Source organism: Nerophis lumbriciformis, linkage group LG18 (assembly GCF_033978685.3).
Source record: "Nerophis lumbriciformis linkage group LG18, RoL_Nlum_v2.1, whole genome shotgun sequence".
Taxonomy (NCBI): Eukaryota; Metazoa; Chordata; class Actinopteri; order Syngnathiformes; family Syngnathidae; genus Nerophis; species Nerophis lumbriciformis.
Window position 1 is genome coordinate 14,528,543 of NC_084565.2, and position 20,599 is coordinate 14,549,141.

The 20,599-nt window shown below is 42.6% G+C and overlaps 1 protein-coding gene across 1 annotated transcript in view; it reads left to right on the forward strand.

The window, feature by feature from the left end:
- Window positions 1–20,599, forward strand: part of LOC133617632 (polyamine-transporting ATPase 13A3-like) — a 124,038-nt gene that overhangs the window by 17,525 nt on the left and 85,914 nt on the right. The window contains exons 4-10 of the mRNA XM_061977721.2: window positions 5,444–5,611; window positions 5,733–5,803; window positions 5,878–5,961; window positions 6,046–6,115; window positions 6,216–6,350; window positions 6,707–6,779; window positions 14,160–14,291. Of these exons, the coding sequence (XP_061833705.2) occupies window positions 5,444–5,611; window positions 5,733–5,803; window positions 5,878–5,961; window positions 6,046–6,115; window positions 6,216–6,350; window positions 6,707–6,779; window positions 14,160–14,291 (733 nt within the window). The remainder of the gene's footprint in view (window positions 1–5,443; window positions 5,612–5,732; window positions 5,804–5,877; window positions 5,962–6,045; window positions 6,116–6,215; window positions 6,351–6,706; window positions 6,780–14,159; window positions 14,292–20,599) is intronic.

Genomic DNA, 20,599 nt, shown 5'->3' on the forward strand with positions numbered 1-20,599 from the left:
TTTAAGTCGGGGTCCACTTAAATTGATTCACGATACAGATATATACTATCAGATATACACTATCATCATAATACAGTCATCACACAAGATAATCACATTGAATTATTTACATTATTTATAATCCAGGGTGTGGAGGGGGGCGCCGGATGTAAGTGTCAAAAAGACAGCCAAAAGAGTTTGATATGAGAATAAATCTAAAGTTAAAATATAGGGTAGAAATGCACCCATTTGCAGGAAATGTAGTCTTGATTTTCAACATTTTCTTTCAAGGCTTGCATGTCCACATTAAAACATTCTTCTTCATTCTGCATTAATATATGCTACTTTTAAACTTTCATGCAGAGAAGGAAATCACAACTAAAAAAATCACAAATTTTTTCATACGGTGTAGATGTGGAAATTTTTGCCTCAGCATTTTGATGGTGTGGACGTGTGGCACCGAGAGATAAGCGTCTCGACAGACGTCACAATATTTGAACAATGATGACGAAAACTGTTTTTCCTGTCGTGTCCGTGTGTCGAAAATTGTTATGCGCTTATTTTTTTATTTGATTTTGTGCGTGGCATATAATTGCTATGCGCAGAGGACGCTTTAGCAGGCGCGCACCTTAAAGGGAGCGTTGCTCGCACGGCTGCGCTAGCATCACAGCTAACTTTAGCCATGCTGCTACCTTTCTGCTCGGGGAGGACGTATACGTATGTGACGTATGACGTGACAGTATGTGACGTGTGTCGTGACAGTATGTGACGTGTGTAAGAAGGTCTGTGAGAGGGAGACACAGGAAAGAGTGAGAAGAGCCTGTAGTGGGCTTCACGGTGGCAGAGGGGTTAGTGCATCTGCCTCACAATACGAAGGCCCTGAGTAGTCTTGGGTTCAATCCCGGGCTCGGGATCTTTCTGTGTGGAGTTTGCATGTTCTCCCCGTGACTGCGTGGGTTCCCTCCGGGTACTCCGGCTTCCTCCCACTTCCAAAGCCATGCACCTGGGGATAAGTTGATTGGCAACACTAATTTGGCCCTAGTGTGTGGATGTGAGTGTGAATGTTGTCTGTCTATCTGTGTTGGCCCTGCGATGAGGTGGCGACTTGTCCAGGGTGTACCCCGCCTTCCGCCCGATTGTAGCTGAGATAGGCTCCAGCGCCCCCGCGACCCCAAAGGGAATAAGCGGTAGAAAATGGATGGATGGATGGATGGAGCCTGTAGTGTAATGCCAGCAGCTAAAAGCAACTGCGTGCCTGTGGATGTGTTGAAGGTGTGCTGGAAAATGCAGAACGGAAATTACGGAGCAGCAGAAAAGTGGAATGTATTATTTAAATCGGTGCGTTGGAAAACACGGACCGGAGTTTTTTTAAAAACTGGATCTGGATCGGCATTTTCCCATGCCTTGCCGATACGCAATTTTTGGCAAATATCGGCAGCCGATCCGATCCAAATATCGGATGGGGACATCCCTAAAATTGATTCAATCTTGCACGTGGAAACTTTAAGTGTGGGCTTTAGTTGATATAACACTCCCGTCAGGGGGTGCATTCTACGCCGGGGGTGCATTATCCGGCACAACACCTGGACGCTACAATATACACCCCCGCTACCTCCAACCTCCCCCCCCCCCACACACACACGTACACACACCTTGTAGCGTCCCGGAAGAGTTAGTGCAGCAAAGGGTTCTGGGTATTTGTTCTGTTGTGTTTATGTGGTGTTACGGTGCGGATGTTCTCCCAAAATGGGTTTGTCATTCTTGTTTGGTGTGGGTTCACAGTGTGGCGTATATTTCTAAAAATGTTAAAGTTTCTTTATACTGGCACCCTCAGTGTAACCTGTATCGCTGAAGATCAAGTACGCCTTGCATTTACATCTGTGAGCGTGCCACAGCTGCGCATATGTAGCTGAAACAGCACTTTTTGGACTGGACAAAAAGGGGATGTTACAATTTCCGGCAAGGGCACTGAAATTTGGGAGTCACCCGGGAAGATTGGCAAGTATGAGAATTCGCAGTGTACCGCGGCACCGCTGCTGTGTATGATCGGCGGGCCAGCTCTAGTGTTAATTTGATATCGCCTCACGGGCCAAGTGAAATTACACGGCGGGCCAAATTTCGCCCGCGGGCCAGAGTTTGACACCCATGGTTTATGCCATTTATAACATTACATACTGGGATTTGTGTAGAGACGGTCTCAGCTCACGTTGCGCACGGCGACCATCTTCATTTGGCTCCTTTAATAAACACATTTTACACCACAAACAATCAAATTAATGATTGATTAGGTTATGTTTACTTTTTGCTAAAAAATCCAAAGTGTTCCCAGCATGCCTTGTGGCTCTTGATCTTTACAAGAAACCATAACTTAATAAATTGTGCATTCCGTCGTTTAATGCTTTGTAATGTGAAACATGTATATTAGATGACAAAATAAAACATATAGCGTTGGTCAGTGTAACACTTGTGTTCATGTGTATTATTCATTCATTCATTCCGCATTCATTGGATTTAAATGCATGCTCAGATGTGGGAGGTGCATGAATTCCTATGAAAAGCACGTCTTGCCAGAAAACAGGCATTGGGAAGCTGCAGTTCAGTGTGGAAATCAAAATAATTGTATTGCTATTGTCAGTGAGCTTTTGTTCTTTTGGCGGAAGATTTTGTTCCGAATAGACTCGCTTGTGAGAAGCGAGTCGAATAATTTTCATGCCCTCGAGTCTTGGAGGCATACAGGTCTTGGAGAGATAGGGGGTTGCAGCCTTCTCAACAGAGTGTATGATTTGCTGCAGTCTGTGTGTGTTCCTGGCTGTGGCCCCAGGATACCACACTGTGATGCAGGTGGTGAAGATGGACTCAATGATGACTGTGTAGATATGTACCAACATTTTTGTTGGGGGCTTGAGTTTCCTCAGCTGTCACAGGAAAAACATCCTCTGCTGGGTCTTTTTGATGAGGCAGCAGATGTTTAGCTCCCACTTCAGGTCCTGGGTGATGGTGAAACCCAGAAAGCGGAAGGGGTCCACCATGTAGATGGAGAAGTCTGTTAGACAGTGATGTGCAGTCAGGGGAGGCAGGTGAGGCGGGGCCTCACGTGCCATCAGGGAAAGAAAAAAAATGTAAAAAGAAGAAAAAAAAAATTAAATTGTTATATGTATCCAGTGATTATACTATAAAGTTATTTTCCATTTAACTTCACCAGTTTTAGATTATTTTTATTCAAAATCGCTGAATTTTCACATTTGCCGTTCAAATACTGAGAAGAGACTTGCGGTGAGTCAGCAGCCAGTTGAGGCACGTCACTGAGTTGAGCCTCACCATGGATTGCGCAATGACTCTGCTAACTGCTGGCCTGCTGTGCAGTGAGACCGTATTGCTATATGAATTATATTATACATTTCCATAGTTTAGTTACCTGAGGTATATAATGTACAGTGTATTTTGTCAACAACTGTATGTGTGTAACGTATTTCTTGTGCTGAGCAATCATAAAACGGCTGCGTAGACGCACTGTGTGAGGCTCGCAGTAATCCCGCCTCCTGATGGTAGAGGGCAGTAGTGATCCCAGAGATCATTCTTGCGACTACTCGGCTGCAGAAGAAGTGACAACAAGCAGCAACAGTTAGCAGCGATCGTTTATTTTTTCCTCTTGCCTGGACTATTAAAATGGAGGATTACATATCTAAAATAAAACAGTTTTCTAAACTGGACTTTCAATTGAAGCAGGAGTTAATACTTAAAGGAAGATCTCCATTGAGACAGAGAGACTTTTAAAACTGAAGAAAGATAAGGAAGACTTCTATAAACAAGTTATCGATGCTTTTGTTCAAAAGGAGCGGCGCATGGACTTCATTTATAAGTAATGGTAAGACCATAATAACGTTTTTTTTATTAAATGTGCTTTTTGTATGCTACAGTTTGTATGTGTAAAGTTAAAGTTAAGTACCAATGATTGTCACACATACTAGGTGTGGTGAAATTTGTCCTCTGCATTTGACCCATCCCCTTGATCACCTCCTGGGAGGTGAGGGGAGCAGTGGGCAGCAGTGGACAGCAGCGGCGCCGCGCCCGGGAATCATTTATGGTGATTTAACCCCCAATTCTAACACTATTTGCTGAGTGCCAAGCAGGGAAGAATGCTGGTATGAGCTTTTAAACATAACTCGTTAACTGCTGCCAATCTAATGGTGAATAAGATACTCTTTAGGGTTCATACTGTATGTTTGTAAATCTGACTGTGATGAAGTCAGTGCCTCACCAGCCATGAACCTCACCGCACGTCACTGCTGTTAGAGCAGGTGGGGCTGTGGTTTTTCTGAAGTCCACAATCATTTACATGGTTTTCTGGGTTTGAAGTTCCAGGTTGCTGCACCAGGACACCAGACAGTCCACCTCCCATCGTTGTCTGACACGAGCCCGATGAGGGTGGCGTCATTCTAAAACGTGATTATTTTTACTCACTGGTGACAGAAGGTGTAGCAGTTTATGTACAGGGAGAAGAGCAGAGTTGAAAGTACACAGCCTTGTGGGTATCCGGTGCCAATGGGCATTATGTCTGTTGCAGTCCTCCCAAACACACAAAAACATGCATTCTAACATGTACTGTGACATTGTGAAGCAGAGCATTAGTTATTGCATCTGATATTCATCTTGAATCGTTAGTTGAGCAGTGGTTGACACGATTTTGTAAAGAGGACCTTTCTAAGTAGGTGTTGATAGAGGAAAATGTCTGTGAAGTAACTCGGGTCAAATTTCCCATGGAGCGTTGCTGTCAATATCCATGTAACCTGCTCATGCATACAGAGACAAAAACTAAACTTACAATATTTACAAGTTAAAATATTTATTATACTGACATACTTGATGGATGTCCAATTTTACAATACATAAAGTAAAAACTCTCAAGTAGGACTAAACTTCAGTCTTTATCGGCAATTTATCTGTCTGTTAAGCCAACAAGAAGTGATGTTAAGTGTTTTAACATCTTCACATGAAACCATATCTTAATATAAGAACCATATCCATATCATAATCCTAATAAGTGTTTCATTAAGTTGATTGTGTTTCCCCAGATGGATGCAACTAATTTGAGACAAATATTGCATTGAGCCAAGTTGACAGTTTTTTTTTTTGTCAGTGAGCTACACCTTTAAAAATTTACCGCACAACTCGAGACAAGCAGGCATTACGTCATCAGCTGTGGTTTCATAACTACGATGGTAGGCTGAATAAAAAAATACCAAAAGGTGTATCATTTGTCCAGAATCTGAACAGCCGTCCTGTACCAACACAATTAGGAACCTGTACAAAAACAAATATGGGTTCTTTATAAACATCCCTAGGTACACTGAAAGATTTTGTTTTGAACCAACTAACTCAGGATGTGTTAACGCTACAAACTACAATACAGTTGATGATAGCTGTTGGATGAAACATATTTGAATACAAAATACTGTTGTCACAGGATGACTTTAGGCAGTGGTTTCGTGCCAAAGTACATGTGATTTGGGCTCCTGGGAAGACGCCCTTTGATAGTCTGGATCCGCTGTCCACAGCTCAGTTACATGATGGAGATGAACACCACAGCCTCAAAGAGAATTACGAGAAATTCACTCAGAGACAATCTTTTAAGGTACTTTTCTGTTATTTGTATTATTTTCACTAGGAAGTTGTTGCTCTAGTTTCATTCGATGGTCATTAATAAAAGATCTGAAGCAAATGTTGGACCTGTTTCTTCTGTCTGTCCTTCACAGGTCCAGTACTTCAACCACCACAGCATCAAATACTTCTGGAATGAAGGGACACAGAACTTTGAATCATATAAGTATGTCTCCATTAAAAAACACAATGCTATGCCTAGTCTTGTTTTTATTAAATAAGGTGTACCATTTGTGTAAGGGGCTTGGAGGATACAAATATGAGCTGTGCACACATCCACAGCAACCATAGCTCTGGACTCACTAAAACCCTGCAGGACTACAGGTACTGGAAATGTACTGAAATGTAACAGATCACAGGTATCACACACACAGAGAGTTTATTGGGAATTATGCTTGTTGTCAACAGAGCTTTGTTTTTTGGCAAGAATGAGATTGATGTAAAAGTGCCACCTTTATTCAAGATCTTTATGAAAGAGGTAAAAAAAACAACATTCCTCAGTCAGTTTAGTTGTTAGTTATGTCTTTATGTATTATTCATTTGAATGTACATTATTTGACGTTGTTTCTTCTCTGAAGGTCATGAATCCGTTTTACATCGTCCAGATGGGCAGTTTTATTCTATGGACCTATCAAGGCTACTACGATTATTCCTTTCTAACTCTTACTATGGCTATTGTTTTAATAGCCACCTCTCTGTACACCATTAGAAAGGTGAGTCATGTTGCACCTTGTTCAACTTTACCAACAGTTACAGTTCTATCAAACTTGGCACAGTGGTTACTGCTCATAATGTTATCAGTGTACCGTGGCTTAACAGTGTCTTATTTCATTGTAAAGTCTTGTCTACCTCTTGTGGTTTACTTTAAATATACTTTATATGATGGATATATATCAATTCCAGGCAACTGGTAAAATTCCACATAGTGATGAGTATTATAAACATAAAAAATAGAAAAATACAATTTGCAAAAAAGCTGGTCTTTGCCAAATAGTCCCTGTTTGCATGGCATTTTACTTCCTGTTATGATTCCATGACATTCTTTTGTTCCCTTTCTGCCACCTTCCAGAATTATGTGAGACTGCGTGACATGGTGATTGCACACTCTATGGTACAGGTTTCAGTGTGGCGAGGAAATACAGGCAAGTTTGTATTTAGTCATTCAACAACAAAACAATAATTAATTTTTTTTTCGATGCAATGTACAATGACTATTTTGCTGCCCTGGGCAAAATGTTCATAATCAGCTTTCATAGACACTCACATAAAAAATGCATGCATACATTTTAGAATTAATTGATTTAATTTAAGTAAAGACAACAAGTCAATTAAAAACACAGAAACATATTAAAAATCTGAATGATCTTATTACTCCCTCCAACTGGACTAAATATTACAAACTGTACATCCACACTTATCAAGAGAGTTGAACATAGAACAAAAAGTTCAAAAACCTCCTTCAGACCATGGCCTTAACTATCATTGAGGACACCGAGGTCATGTCCTCTGTATTTTTTAAGTGACAAGAAGATGACTTAGGACATGAACTATCATCAATCATCAAAAAATCAATCAATAAATCAATCAATCAATCAAAGTTGACATATGTATCCATCCATCCATCCATCTTCTTCCGCTTATCCGAGGTCGGGTCGCGGGGGCAGCAGCCTAAGCAGGGAAGCCCAGATTTCCCTCCCCCCAGTCGTCCAGCTCTTCCCGAGGGATCCCGAGGCGTTCCCAGGCCAGCCGGGAGACATAGTCTTTCCAACGTGTCCTGGGTCTTCCCCGTGGCCTCTTACCGGTCGGACGTGCCCTAAACACCTCGCTTGGGAGGCGTTCGGGTGGTATCCTGACCAGATGCCCGAACCACCTCATCTGGCTCCTCTCGATGTGGAGGAGTAGCGGCTTTACTTTGAGCTCCTCCCGGATGGCAGAGCTTTTCAAACTATCTCTAAGGGAGAGCCCCGCCACCCGACGGAGGAAACTCATTTCGGCCACTTGTACCCGTGATCTTGTCCTTTCGGTCATAACCCAAAGCTCATGACCATAGGTGAGGATGGGAACGTAGATCGACCGGTAAATTGAGAGCTTTGCCTTCCGGCTCAGCTCCTTCTTCACCACAACGGATCGATACAGCATCCGCATTACTGAAGACGCCGCACCGATCCGCTTGTCGATCTCACGATTCACTCTTCCCTCACTCGGGAACAAGACTCCGAGGTACTTGAACTCCTCCATTTGGGGCAGGGTCTCCTCCCCAACCCGGAGATGGCACTCCACCCTTTTCCGGGCGAGAACCATGGACTCGGACTTGGAGGTGCTGATTCTCATCCCAGTTGCTTCACACTCGACTGCGAACTGATCCAGTGAGAGCTGAAGATCCTGGCCAGATGAAGCCATCAGGACCACATCGTCTGCAAAAAGCAGACACCTAATCCTGCAGCCACCAAACCGGATCCCCTCAACGCCCTGACTGCGCCTAGAATTCTGTCCATAAAAGTTATGAACAGAATCGGTGACAAAGGGCAGCCTTGGCAGAGTTCAACCCTCACTGGAAACGTGTCTAACTTACTGCCGGCAATGCGGAACAAGCTCTGACACTGATCGTACAGGGAGCGGACCGCCACAATCAGACAGTCCGATACCCCATACTCTCTGCGCACTCTCCACAGGACTTCCCGAGGGACATGGTCGAATGCCTTCTCCAAGTCCACAAAGCCCATGTAGACTGGTTGGACAAACTCCCATGCACCCTCAAGGACCCTGCCGAGAGTATAGAGCTGGTCCACAGTTCCACGACCAGAACGAAAACCGCACTGTTTCTCCTGAATCCGAGGTTCGACTATCCGGCGTAGCCTCCTCTCCAGTACACCGAATAGACCTTACCGGGAAGGCTGAGGAGTGTGATCCCACGATAGTTGGAACACACCCTCCGGTTCCCCTTCTTAAAGAGAGGAACCACCACCCCGGTCTACCCCCGATGTCCACGCGATGCTGCAGAGTCTTGTCAACCAAGACATCCCCACAGCATCCAGAGCCTTGAAGAACTCCGGACGGATCTCATCCACCCCCGGGGCCTTTGCCACCGAGGGGCTTTTTAACTACCTCAGCAACTTCAGCCCCAGAAATAGGAGAGCCCACCACAGATTCCCCAGGAACTGCTTCCTCATAAGAAGACGTGTTGGTGGGATTAAGGAGGTCTTCGAAGTATTCTCTCCACCGAACCACAACATCCACAGTCGAGGTCAGCAGAACACCATCCTCACCATACACAGTGTTGACAGTGCACTGCCAGATGTGGGTCCATCTGCGGTCCCCTCCAAGGTTTCTCATTGTCATCCCATTGGGTTGAGTTTTTTTCTTGCCCTGATGTGGGATCTGAGCCGAGGATGTCGTTGTGGCTTGTGCAGCCCTTTGAGACACTCGTGATTTAGGGCTATATAAGTAAACTTTGATTGATTGATTGATTGACGGATTCTCTCTCTATATATATATCAGAGAGAGAGAGAGAGAGAGAGAGAGAGAGAGAGAGAGAGAGAGAGAGAGAGAGAGAGAGAGAGAGAGAGAGAATTTGTTGAAAGGACTAGTTGGTACAATCCCTGGGGACTCTGAATGGCTGGGGCGTCCTCCTCCTATATATATATATATATATATATATATATATATATATATATATATATATATATATATATATATATATATATATATATATATACAGTATAGTCGTAATATGATCAAACTTTCTTGTTCTTGTCAAAAGTCGAGCAGTATAATATTTTAAGCTAGACATAGGGAGACCCATACTTGCCAACCTTGAGACCTCCAAATTCGGGAGATTTCGGGCGGGGTCGGGGTGGGCGGGGTTAGGACTATATTTATAGCTAGAATTCACTGAAATTCAAATATTTCTATATATATATATATATATATATATATATATATATATATATATATATATATATATATATATATATATCCATCCATCCATCCATCTTCTTCCGCTTATCCGAGGTCGGGTCGAGGGGGCAGCAGCCTAAGCAGGGAAGCCCAGACTTCCCTCTCCCCAGCCACTTCGTCCAGCTCTTCCTGTGGGACCCCGAGGCGTTCCCAGGCCAGCAGGGAGACATAGTCTTCCCAACGTGTCCTGGGTCTTCCCCGCGGCCTCCTACCGGTTGGACGTGCCCTAAACACCTCCCTAGGGAGGCGTTCGGGTGGCATCCTGACCAGATGCCCGAACCACCTCATCTGGCTCCTCTCGATGTGGAGGAGCAGCGGCTTTACTTTGAGCTCCCCCCGGATGGCAGAGCTTCTCACCCTATCTCTGAGGGAGAGCCCCGCCACCCGGCGGAGGAAACTCATTTCGGCCGCTTGTACCCGTGATCTTGTCCTTTCGGTCATAACCCAAAGCTCATGACCATAGGTGAGGATGGGAACGTAGATCGACCGGTAAATTGAGAGCTTTGCCTTCGGGCTCAGCTCCTTCTTCACCACAACGGATCGATACAGCGTCCGCATTACTGAAGACGCCGCACCGATCCGCCTGTCGATCTCACGATCCACTCTTCCCTCACTCATGAACAAGACTCCGAGGTACTTGAACTCCTCCACTTGGGGCAAGATCTCCTCCCCAACCCGGAGATGGCACTCCACCCTTTTCCGGGCGAGAACCTTGGACTCGGACTTGGAGGTGCTGATTCTCATCCCAGTCGCTTCACACTCAGCTGCGAACCGATCCAGTGAGAGCTGAAGATCCTGGCCAGATGAAGCCATCAGGACCACATCATCTGCAAAAAGCAGAGACCTAATCCTGCAGCCACCAAACCAGATCCCCTCAACGCCTTGACTGCGCCTAGAAATTCTGTCCATAAAAGTTATGAACAGAATCGGTGACAAAGGGCAGCCTTGGCGGAGTCCAACCCTCACTGGAAACGTGTCCGACTTACTGCCGGCAATGCGGACCAAGCTCTGGCACTGATCATATATATATATATATATATATATATATATATATATATATATATATATATATATATATATATATATATATATATATAAATAAAATAAATACTTGACTTCCAGTGAATTCTAGCTTTATATATATATGTGTGTGTTTCTATATTATATATATATACATATAAATAAAAAAAATACTTGAATTTCAGTGTTCATTCCATTAAAAAAATAGACAACATTCTTCTTGGGAACATTTTTCAACCTGAGGTAGTTCCAAAAATAAGAAAAATAAGCTTCAGGAAGGAGGCACATAACACTCCTCTCTACTCATTGTTGTATTTGAAAGTGCAATGCTTTGCAGCCAGTAGCACAGCCTTTGAAGAAACATAGTTATGGGCAGTGTAATATTCTGGGTTGGAGTCAATAACCAGGCGAGGTGACGAAGTTACGTCTCTTTACTTCATACTTCAGAACCGACTCCCACACTTGCTGCCAGGGTGCGCAATACAACGTAAACCGTTGGCCAACCAGAAAGTAACCACAGAACACTGTATGGTATAGTGTTCTGTGGTTACTTTTTGGTTGGCCAAGCGGACGTGACGACAGGCTGTCCTCACTCATGTCCGCACGGACCTGGAGGGGGTGTGCCTTAAGTCCGGCTGGAAATCGGGAGAAATTCGGGAGAATGGTTGTCCCGGAAGATTTTCGGGAGAGGCACTGAAATTCAGGAGTCTCCCGGAAAATTCGGAAGGGTTGGCAAGTATGGGGAGACCCCAAAATAATACGTTACAGTAATCGAGACGAGATGTAACGAACGCATGAATAATGATCTCAGCGTCAATGGTGGACAAAATGGGACGAAATTTAGCAATATTACATAGATGAAAGAAGACTGTTTTAGTAACACTCTTAATGTGTGACTCAAATGAGAGAGTTGGGTCAGGGATAATATCGAGATTCTTTCCCGAGTCGCTTTGTGTAATTGTTTTGTTGTCAAATGTCGAGTTCTTGCTGTCTTTGGAGCAGTAGCAGGCGCCTTTGAAGGGCAGTTACTTTGGACCGCGACAAGCTTAGTCCCGTTAGCTTAGCAGCTAGCAGATAAAAAAGACATGACTTAGCTTTTTCGCAGCAGTGAGCAGCAACAGACTTTTCATGATGTGACTTCACTCACCGCTTGAGATGTCAAGTTTGAGTTTGGTGCAACAGGCTTCAGTAGCACAGTCAGTATCAATCATAGGCGCAGATCCCGTGGGTGCTTCGGGGCCCGAGCACCCACGGACAACGCCGAGCACCCACGTGGGATTGATGGCAACTTTCAATCTTTAGAATAATCTTTGAAAAATCAATCTTGTTATAGTTAATTTTGTGGCGAGTTTGGTCCGTTTTACAAAATAATAAAGCCACAAATCATATGGAATATTAACTTTGCTGAACGTCTATTTTTTTTTTAATACAAACACACCAAGCACCCACTGGCAGAAATGTGGATCGGCGCCTATGTATCAATCACTCAATCAATCAAAGTTGATTTATATAGCCCTTAATCAAAAATGTCTCAAAGGGCTGCACAAATCGCAATGACATCCTCAGATATGATCCGACATCCAGGTAAGAAAAAACTCAACCCAGTGGGAACAATGAGAAACCTTGGTAGAGACCGCAGATGTGGGAAACCCCCTCCTCTGAGTGACCGGTGCAATGATTGGCGAGTGGATACGGTTAATAATATGAGAGTCCAGTCCATAGTGGGGCCAGCAGGGGATCCTCTTGTACAAACCCTGTTTCCATATGAGTTGGGAAATTGTGTTAGATGTAAATATAAACGGAATACAATGATTTGCAAATAATTTTCAACCCATATTCAATTGAATGCACTACAAAGACAACATATTTGATGTTCAAACTGATAAACATTTTTTTTTTTTTGCAAATAATCATTAACTTTAGAATTTGATGCCAGCAACACGTGACAAAGAAGTTGGGAAAGGTGGCAATAAATACTGATAAAGTTGAGAAATGCTCATCAAACACTTATTTGGAACATCCCACAGGTGAACAGGCAAATTGGGAACAGGTGGGTGCCATGATTGGGTAAAAAAGTAGATTCCATGAAATGCTCAGTCATTCACAAACAAGGATGGGGCGAGGGTCACCACTTTGTCAACAAATGCGTGAGCAAATTTCTCAACCAGCTATTGCAAGGAATTTAGGGATTTCACCATCTACGGTCCGTAATATCATCAAAGGGTTCAGAGAATCTGGAGAAATCACTGCACGTAAGCAGCTAAGCCCGTGACTTTCGATCTCTCAAGCTGTACTGCATCAACAAGCGACATCAGTGTGTAAAGGATATCACCACATGGGCTCAGGAACACTTCAGAAACCCACTGTCTGTTACTACAGTTGGTCGCTACATATGTAAGTGCAAGTTAAAACTCTCCTATGCAAGGCGAAACCCGTTTATCAACAACACCCAGAAACGCCGTCAGCTTCGCTGGGCCTGAGCTCATCTAAGATGGACTGATACAAAGTGGAAAAGTGTTCTGTGGTCTGACGAGTCCACATTTCAAATTGTTTTTGGAAACTGTGGACGTCGTGTCCTCCGGACCAAAGAGGAAAAGAACCATCCAGATTGTTATAGGCGCAAAGTTGAAAAGCCAGCATCTGTGATGGTATGGGGGTGTATTAGTGCCCAAGACATGGGTAACTTACACATCTGTGAAGGCACCATTAACGCTGAAAGGTACATACAGGTTTTGGAGCAACATATGTTGCCATCCAAGCAACGTTACCATGGACGCCCCTGCTTATTTCAGCAAGACAATGCCAAGCCACGTGTTACATCAACGTGGCTTCATAGTAAAAGAGTGTGGGTACTAGACTGGCCTGCCTATAGTCCAGACCTGTCTCCCATTGAAAATGTGTGGCGCATTATGTAGCCTAAAATACCACAACGGAGACCCCCGGACTGTTGAACAACTTAAGCTGTACATCAAGCAAGAATGGGAAAGAATTCCACCTGAGAAGCTTAAAAAATGTGTCTCCTCAGTTCCCAAACGTTTACTGAGTGTTGTTAAAAGAAAAGGTGATGTAACACAGTGGTGAACATGCCCTTTCCCAACTACTTTGGCACATGTTGCAGCCATGAAAGTTAATTATTATTTGCAAAAAAAAAAGAAAGTTTATGAGTTTGAACATCAAATATCTTGTCTTTGTAGTGCATTCTATTGAATATGGGTTGAAAAGAATTTGCAAATCATTGTATTCCGTTTATATTTACATCTAACACAATTTCCCAACCCCATATGGAAACGGGGTTTGTATGTAGACAAGTCGGGGCGCACAGACATCATCAACTGATGCATAAGGAGTGGTCCATCTCTGGTCCCAACTTCATAATGCGATAGTCCATTTCCTAGTGAGGCCATCAAAGTAACAATATGTTTTACCCCCATGAACCACAGCGCACTGCAGAATTTGCCAAGACTGTATTTGCCCACAGCTCTGCATCCATGCAATATTTACTTGTGAAAAATTATCCTGTCCTCTTTTTTTAAACTTCATCCCAGATATTGAACAGATCATGTCGACAGAGCTGGTGCCAGGTGATGTCATCACTATTCCAGCAAACGGGATGATTATGGCCTGTGACGCCGCGCTTATCTGTGGCACCTGCACTGTTTCTGAAAGCATGTTGACAGGTATGATGTGTGTATACATTGGTACATGCAAAACATGCATACGATGGGCCTGATCAACTAACAACTAACCAAATATCACACACTAAACAGCGTGTGCAATCTCGTGAGTTGAGTTCGCTATATTTAAAGGTGAGCTGCATTTTTAAATGAAAAGAACTGCTGTTCTAAATGTGTCCACTAGATGTCGGAATAGCAATTCTGTTAGGCAAGCAAGTATACCAAGCAAGAGGTACACGGTAAAGGGGGGCTGAGACTCCTTCCCCTCGACCCAAAATAAAACAATCAGGAGTAAAATAAACACTTGGTAACCCCACTTCAAATGCTGCATGAGTTCTGTGAAAATTTTAAGAAAGTGAACAGTTGAAATTAGAGGTGTCCGATAATGGCTTTTTTGCCGATATCCGACATTCCGATATTGTCCAACTCTTAATTACCGATTCCGATATCAACCGATACCTATATATACAGTCGTGGAATTAACACATTATTATGCCTAATTTTATTGTGATGCCCCGCTGGATGCATTAAACAATGTAACAAGGTTTTCCAAAATAAATCAACTCAAGTTATGGAAAAACATGCCAGCATGGCACTGCCATATTTATTATTGAAGTCACAAAGTACCGGTACATTTTTTTTTTTAACATGCCTCAAAACAGCAGCTTGGAATTTGGGACATGCTCTCCCTGAGAGAGCATGAGGAGGTTGAGGTGGGCGGGGTTGGAGAGGCGGGGTTGAAGGGGGGTGGGGTAGCGGTGGTGTATATTTTAGCGTCTCGGAAGAGTTAGTGCTGCAAGGGGTTCTGGGTATTTGTTCTGTTGTGTTTATGTGGTGTTACGGTGTGGATGTTCTCCCAAAGTGTGTTTGTCATTCTTGTTTGGTGTGGGTTCACAGTGTGGCGCATATTTGTAACAGTGTTAAAGTTGTTTATACGGCCACCCTCAGTGTGACCCTGTTGATCAAGTATGCGTTGCATTCACTTGTGTGTGCGTCCGTTTTCACAGCGGTCATAAATTTTACTTTTTGAAAGCGATACCGATAATTTCCGATATTACATTTTAAAGCATTTATCGGCCAATAATATCAGCAGTCAGTATTATTGGACATCCCTAGTTGAAATGACAAATGAGGTAGCTGATACATAGAAGAGTTTTTATTTATGCTTTATTTTGTTTTTTGTTCAATCCTACACGGGCTGTGACTTAAAGTTGAATTACTTTGTAGATACACTGAGATGAAGTGTAAGTTCATTGTGGTGTTCATGGTGTTTTTGAAACTGCACCAATTTTTTCCTCAAAATGTTCAACTAACTTGAAGTGTTTTGTCAAGAGGGTTATTTGTGATATGTACATTTTCAGAGTGTGATTGTTTTATTTTGGGCCGAAAAACAAAGAAAACTATTTAAAGTAGTCGTGGTTTTATTTTTAAGTTATCATGCCTTGATTTTACCCGTCCGGCCCACGTGGGAATAGATTTTCCTCCATGCAGCCCCTGAACTAAAATTACTTTGAAACCCCTGATCTAGATATAAGAAAATGCATATTAGAATTCGTTTTTTTTTCATACAGAAGACTTGATAATAACATATCTTCTATATGAAAAAAACTAATGTCATTAAAAAAGACACCAGCAGAAACCAAAACGCATCAATAAAATTGGTTTTAATCAGCCCCTTAAAGGCCTACTGAAATGCGATTTTCTTATTTAAACGGGGATAGCAGGTCCATTCTATGTGTCATACTTGATCATTTCGCGATATTGCCATATTTTTGCTGAAAGGATTTAGTAGAGAACATCGACGATAAAGTTCGCAACTTTTGGTCGCTGATAAAAAAGCCTTGCCTGTACCGGAAATAGCAGACGATATGCGCGTGACGTCACAGGTTGTGGAGCTCCTCACATCTGCACATTGTCTACAATCATGGCCACCAGCAGCGAGAGCGATTCGGACCGAGAAAGCGACGATTTCCCCATTAATTTGAGCGAGGATGAAAGATTTGTGGATGAGGAAAGTGAGAGTGAAGGACTAGAGGGCAGTGGGAGCGATTCAGATTGGGAAGATGCTGTGAGAGGCGGGTGGGACCTGATATTCAGCTGGGAATGACTAAAACAGTAAATAAACACAAGACATATATATACTCTATTAGCCACAACACAACCAGGCTTATATTTAATATGCCACAAATTAATCCCGCATAACAAACACCTCCCCCCTCCCGTCCATATAACCCGCTAATACAACTCAAACACCTGCACAACACACTCAATCCCACAGCCCAAAGTACTGTTCACCTCCCCAAAGTTCATACAGCACATATATTTCCCCAAAGCCCCCAAAGTTACGTACGTGACATGCACATAGCGGCACGCACGTACGGGCAAGCGATCAAATGTTTGGAAGCCGCAGCTGCATGCGTACTCACGGTACTGCGTCTGCGCATCCAACTCAAAGTCCTCCTGGTAAGAGTCTCTGTTGTCCCAGTTCTCCGCAGGCCAATGGTAAAGCTTGACTGTCATCTTCCGGGAATGTAAACAATGAAACACCGGCTGTGTTTGTGTTGCTGCAGTCGGCCGCAATACACCGCTTCTCACCTACAGCTTTCTTCTTTGCTGTCTCCCTTGTTCATTGAACAAATTGCAAAAGATTCACCAACACAGATGTCCAGAATACTGTGGAATTTTGCGATGAAAACCGACGACTTAATAGCTGGCCACCATGCTGTCCCAAAATGTCCTTTACAATCTGTGACCTCACGCGCTGACGTCATCATACCGAGACGTTTTCAGCGGGATATTTCGCGCAAAATTTAAAATTGCACTTTAGTAAGCTAACCCGGCCGTATTGGCATGTGTTGCAATGTTAAGATTTCATCATTGATATATAAACTATCAGACTGCGTGGTCGGTAGTAGTGGGTTTCAGTAGGCCTTTAAGTCATCCAGCAGCTATATTTGAATAGACAGTATGACTAATAATGTTATTTTTGACAGTTCCATATATGTTGACAAGCATACGTAGGACAGAGCTGCAGAGCGATAGCCTATTTTCTCACAGCCATTTCTGCGCAACTTCCAGTTTGCACGCCCCTTTCTAGACATAATAAGTCAAGACGCAAAACAGCGACTACAGAAAAATTTCAGTCTTAATGGATCACAGTACGTGTACTATACAATTAGGGCCTGAGCAGCAAAAAGTTGAAATTGTTTTGTTTATTATTGTTCTCCCACTTTGATCTAATTTTTCAAGCATTTAACATGTATGAAAATTCTAAATGTTTTGCAAGCGTGTCAGGTCCGGCAACATTTTTTATATAATTGGGGGCCGAACACAACATTTCAAAATTGACCGTCTTGCGCTCCCTTGAAAATAAAAAGAAATAACCCCTCCCAGCAAATTCACGTATTGTTATGAAAATCGCTGGAGACGTCTTTCATGACAACTTGCAAGTAAAAATCTTAAAAACCCATATTTGAAAACAAACCAGGAATTTGGCCATCATGGTGTCCCCCTAAGACAAAAAAATGCAATCCTAGGGACTTTGACTTTAATGACAGATACTAGACAGATGGGCGATGATAATTTGCGAGGGAAATGTGCCTTTGTCATAGGATGTGAGAGTGGCGTGGCGCCAAACTTTGATCCAACACAAAACGTTCAACATTCATAACACAAATGTACATCTTGATTGTGATCATAATTGGTGCAAATGATGAGGATTACACCTTGAATTTCTGGATGCTGAATGGGTCAGTACCCATTTGCGGTTACATATCGTTATGTTTCATGAAGATTGCTTGTATATAGCCATTTTAAAACAACATTTTCGATGTGGTTTTTTCTGTAATTTTGTTAGAAGATTTTAGGTTGAGACGGATTGAAAAACATGCCAAGAATACTGTATATTTTTTTATGATCTAAATAAGTTCTAAATGTTATCAACAGATTGTAGCAGCAGCATTTCTGCAGACATGTTTTTCTTTGAGACCATACAACATACAAACTCCAGTTATCAGATGAATACATTTTGAATTCTTGTGTAAACTATTCTCTCCAGCACTTTAGAAAAAACGGGTAACACAGAAATAGGCTAATAGTTATTGAATAAACTATCATCTTCAGATTTAAACAGTTACGTTGGCTACTTTTAAATCACTTGACACCAGTTTTAAGAAACAGAGGTATGTAAGGTTTAATAATAGAGGAAGTTACTTTTACAAGACTGCCAGCAACATCTTTCATTTCCAGTAGTATTTGAAGTACATCATTTGGAGTTGGGGGGGTCAAACACATCCAGACGACATTATTCATCATTATGATTTGTCAAAGTAGTTCTACCTGACAATACAGTGTGTCCAGCCAATGAGGGGCCAACATTAACAAAAGAATAATAAACTAATTTTCTATTTCAAAAGTAGGCTTTAAAGGGGAACATTATCACCAGACCTATGTAAGCGTCAATATATACCTTGATGTTGCAGAAAAAAGACCATATTTTTTTTTAACCGATTTCCGAACTCTAATGGGTGAATTTTGGCGAATTAAACGCCTTTCTATTATTCGCTCTCGGAGCGATGACGAACGTGACGTCACATCGGGAAGCAATCCGCCATTTTCTCACTTTCGTCGGTGTGTTGTCGGAGGGTGTAACAACACGAACAGGGACGGATTCAAGTTGCACCAGTGGCCCAAAGATGCGAAAGTGGCAAGAAATTGGACGAAATTTCTTCAAAATACGAGGCTGTGGGGAAAGCCGACGAAATGGTCAGTCGTTTGTTCCGCACACTTTACCGACGAAAGCTATGCTACGACAGAGATGGCAAGAATGTGTGGCTATCCTGCGACACTCAAAGCAGATGCTGACATCAACTCCAAAACTGGACAGATCAGCTTTCAGGAAAAGAGAGCGGATGAGGGAATGTCTAAAGAATATATTAATTGATGAAAACTTTATTCATTACTCGCGGTTTTACGTAAATTATTATACATAAACTGTGTTTACCATTAATTTAGCTTAAAAACATTTAAATGCAGACAGCCCTGAAATGGGCTGTCTGCACTCTCAAAGTGCATGTTGTTGCCAAATGTACTTCATATGCTGTAAACCTAGGTCATAGTTGTTAGTTTCCTTTAATGCCAAACAAACACATACCAATCGTTGTTTAGAAGGCGATCGCCGAATTCGTCCTCGCTTTCTCCCGTGTCGCTGGCTGTCGTGTCGTTTTCGTCGGTTTCGCTTGCATACGGTTCAAACCGATATGGCTCAATAGCTTCAGTTTCTTCTTCAATTTCGTTTTCGCTACCTGCCTCCACACTACAACCATCCGTTTCAATACGTGCGTAATCTGTTTAATCGCTTAAGCCGCTGAAATCCGGGTCTGAATCCGAGCTAATGTCGCTATATCTTGCTGTTCTATCCGCCATGTTTGTTTGTATTGGCATCACTGTGTGACGTCACAGGAAAATGGACGGGTGTATATAACGATGGTTAAAATCAGGCACTTTGAAGCTTTTTTTAGGGATATTGCGTGATGGGTAAAATTTTGAAAAAAACTTCGAAAAATAAAATAAGCCACTGGGAACTGATTTTTAATGGTTTTAACCCTTCTGAAATTGTGATAATGTTCCCCTTTAAGGTTAGAAACTGATCATTACAATGATTTAGACAACACCCTTGTGGTGGAAAATTGTTACAGTCAGAACTTCCTTCCACATGCTCCAATCTTCCTGACTTCATTGATGGTGGGTCGAGGCACTTTGAAGGACGTGACTCACGTTAATCCCGAGTTGCACTTAGGAGACACAATTCTCTGCACACAAGTATAATAGATCAGCTTTGTGTGCGCTATTATGTTTGCACGTTTTTTAATACACACACTTTTACTAGATCAGGCCTTTTATGTACACGTTTAGACATGCTTATATTCATTAATACATTATATTGGTGTGTATTTCTGGTCTTGTTATCCTCGTCCGGACAGAAGGGTGATACAGTGAGGCTGGATCAAAAGAGACATCGTAGACGCTTTACTGAACCAAATGTTGCTTTACTACAAGCGAGCGTCATTAGACAGGACTGCAATTCCTGGAGTTCAGGTCAAAAAATGAGGCACTCCTAACCAAACCATCACTTTATATATTTTTCCCTCCTGTCTCTGTTTGTGCTAAGTCAGCACAGCACATCCTGACCATAAATGGGATGTTTGTGTGTAAGTGCTTGCAAAAGCAACAGATGCAGATTGTAACTTAAATGTTGGCATTAAGCTAAACATGTAGTCTCATTTCACAGATAGGGCCATCACCTTTGCATA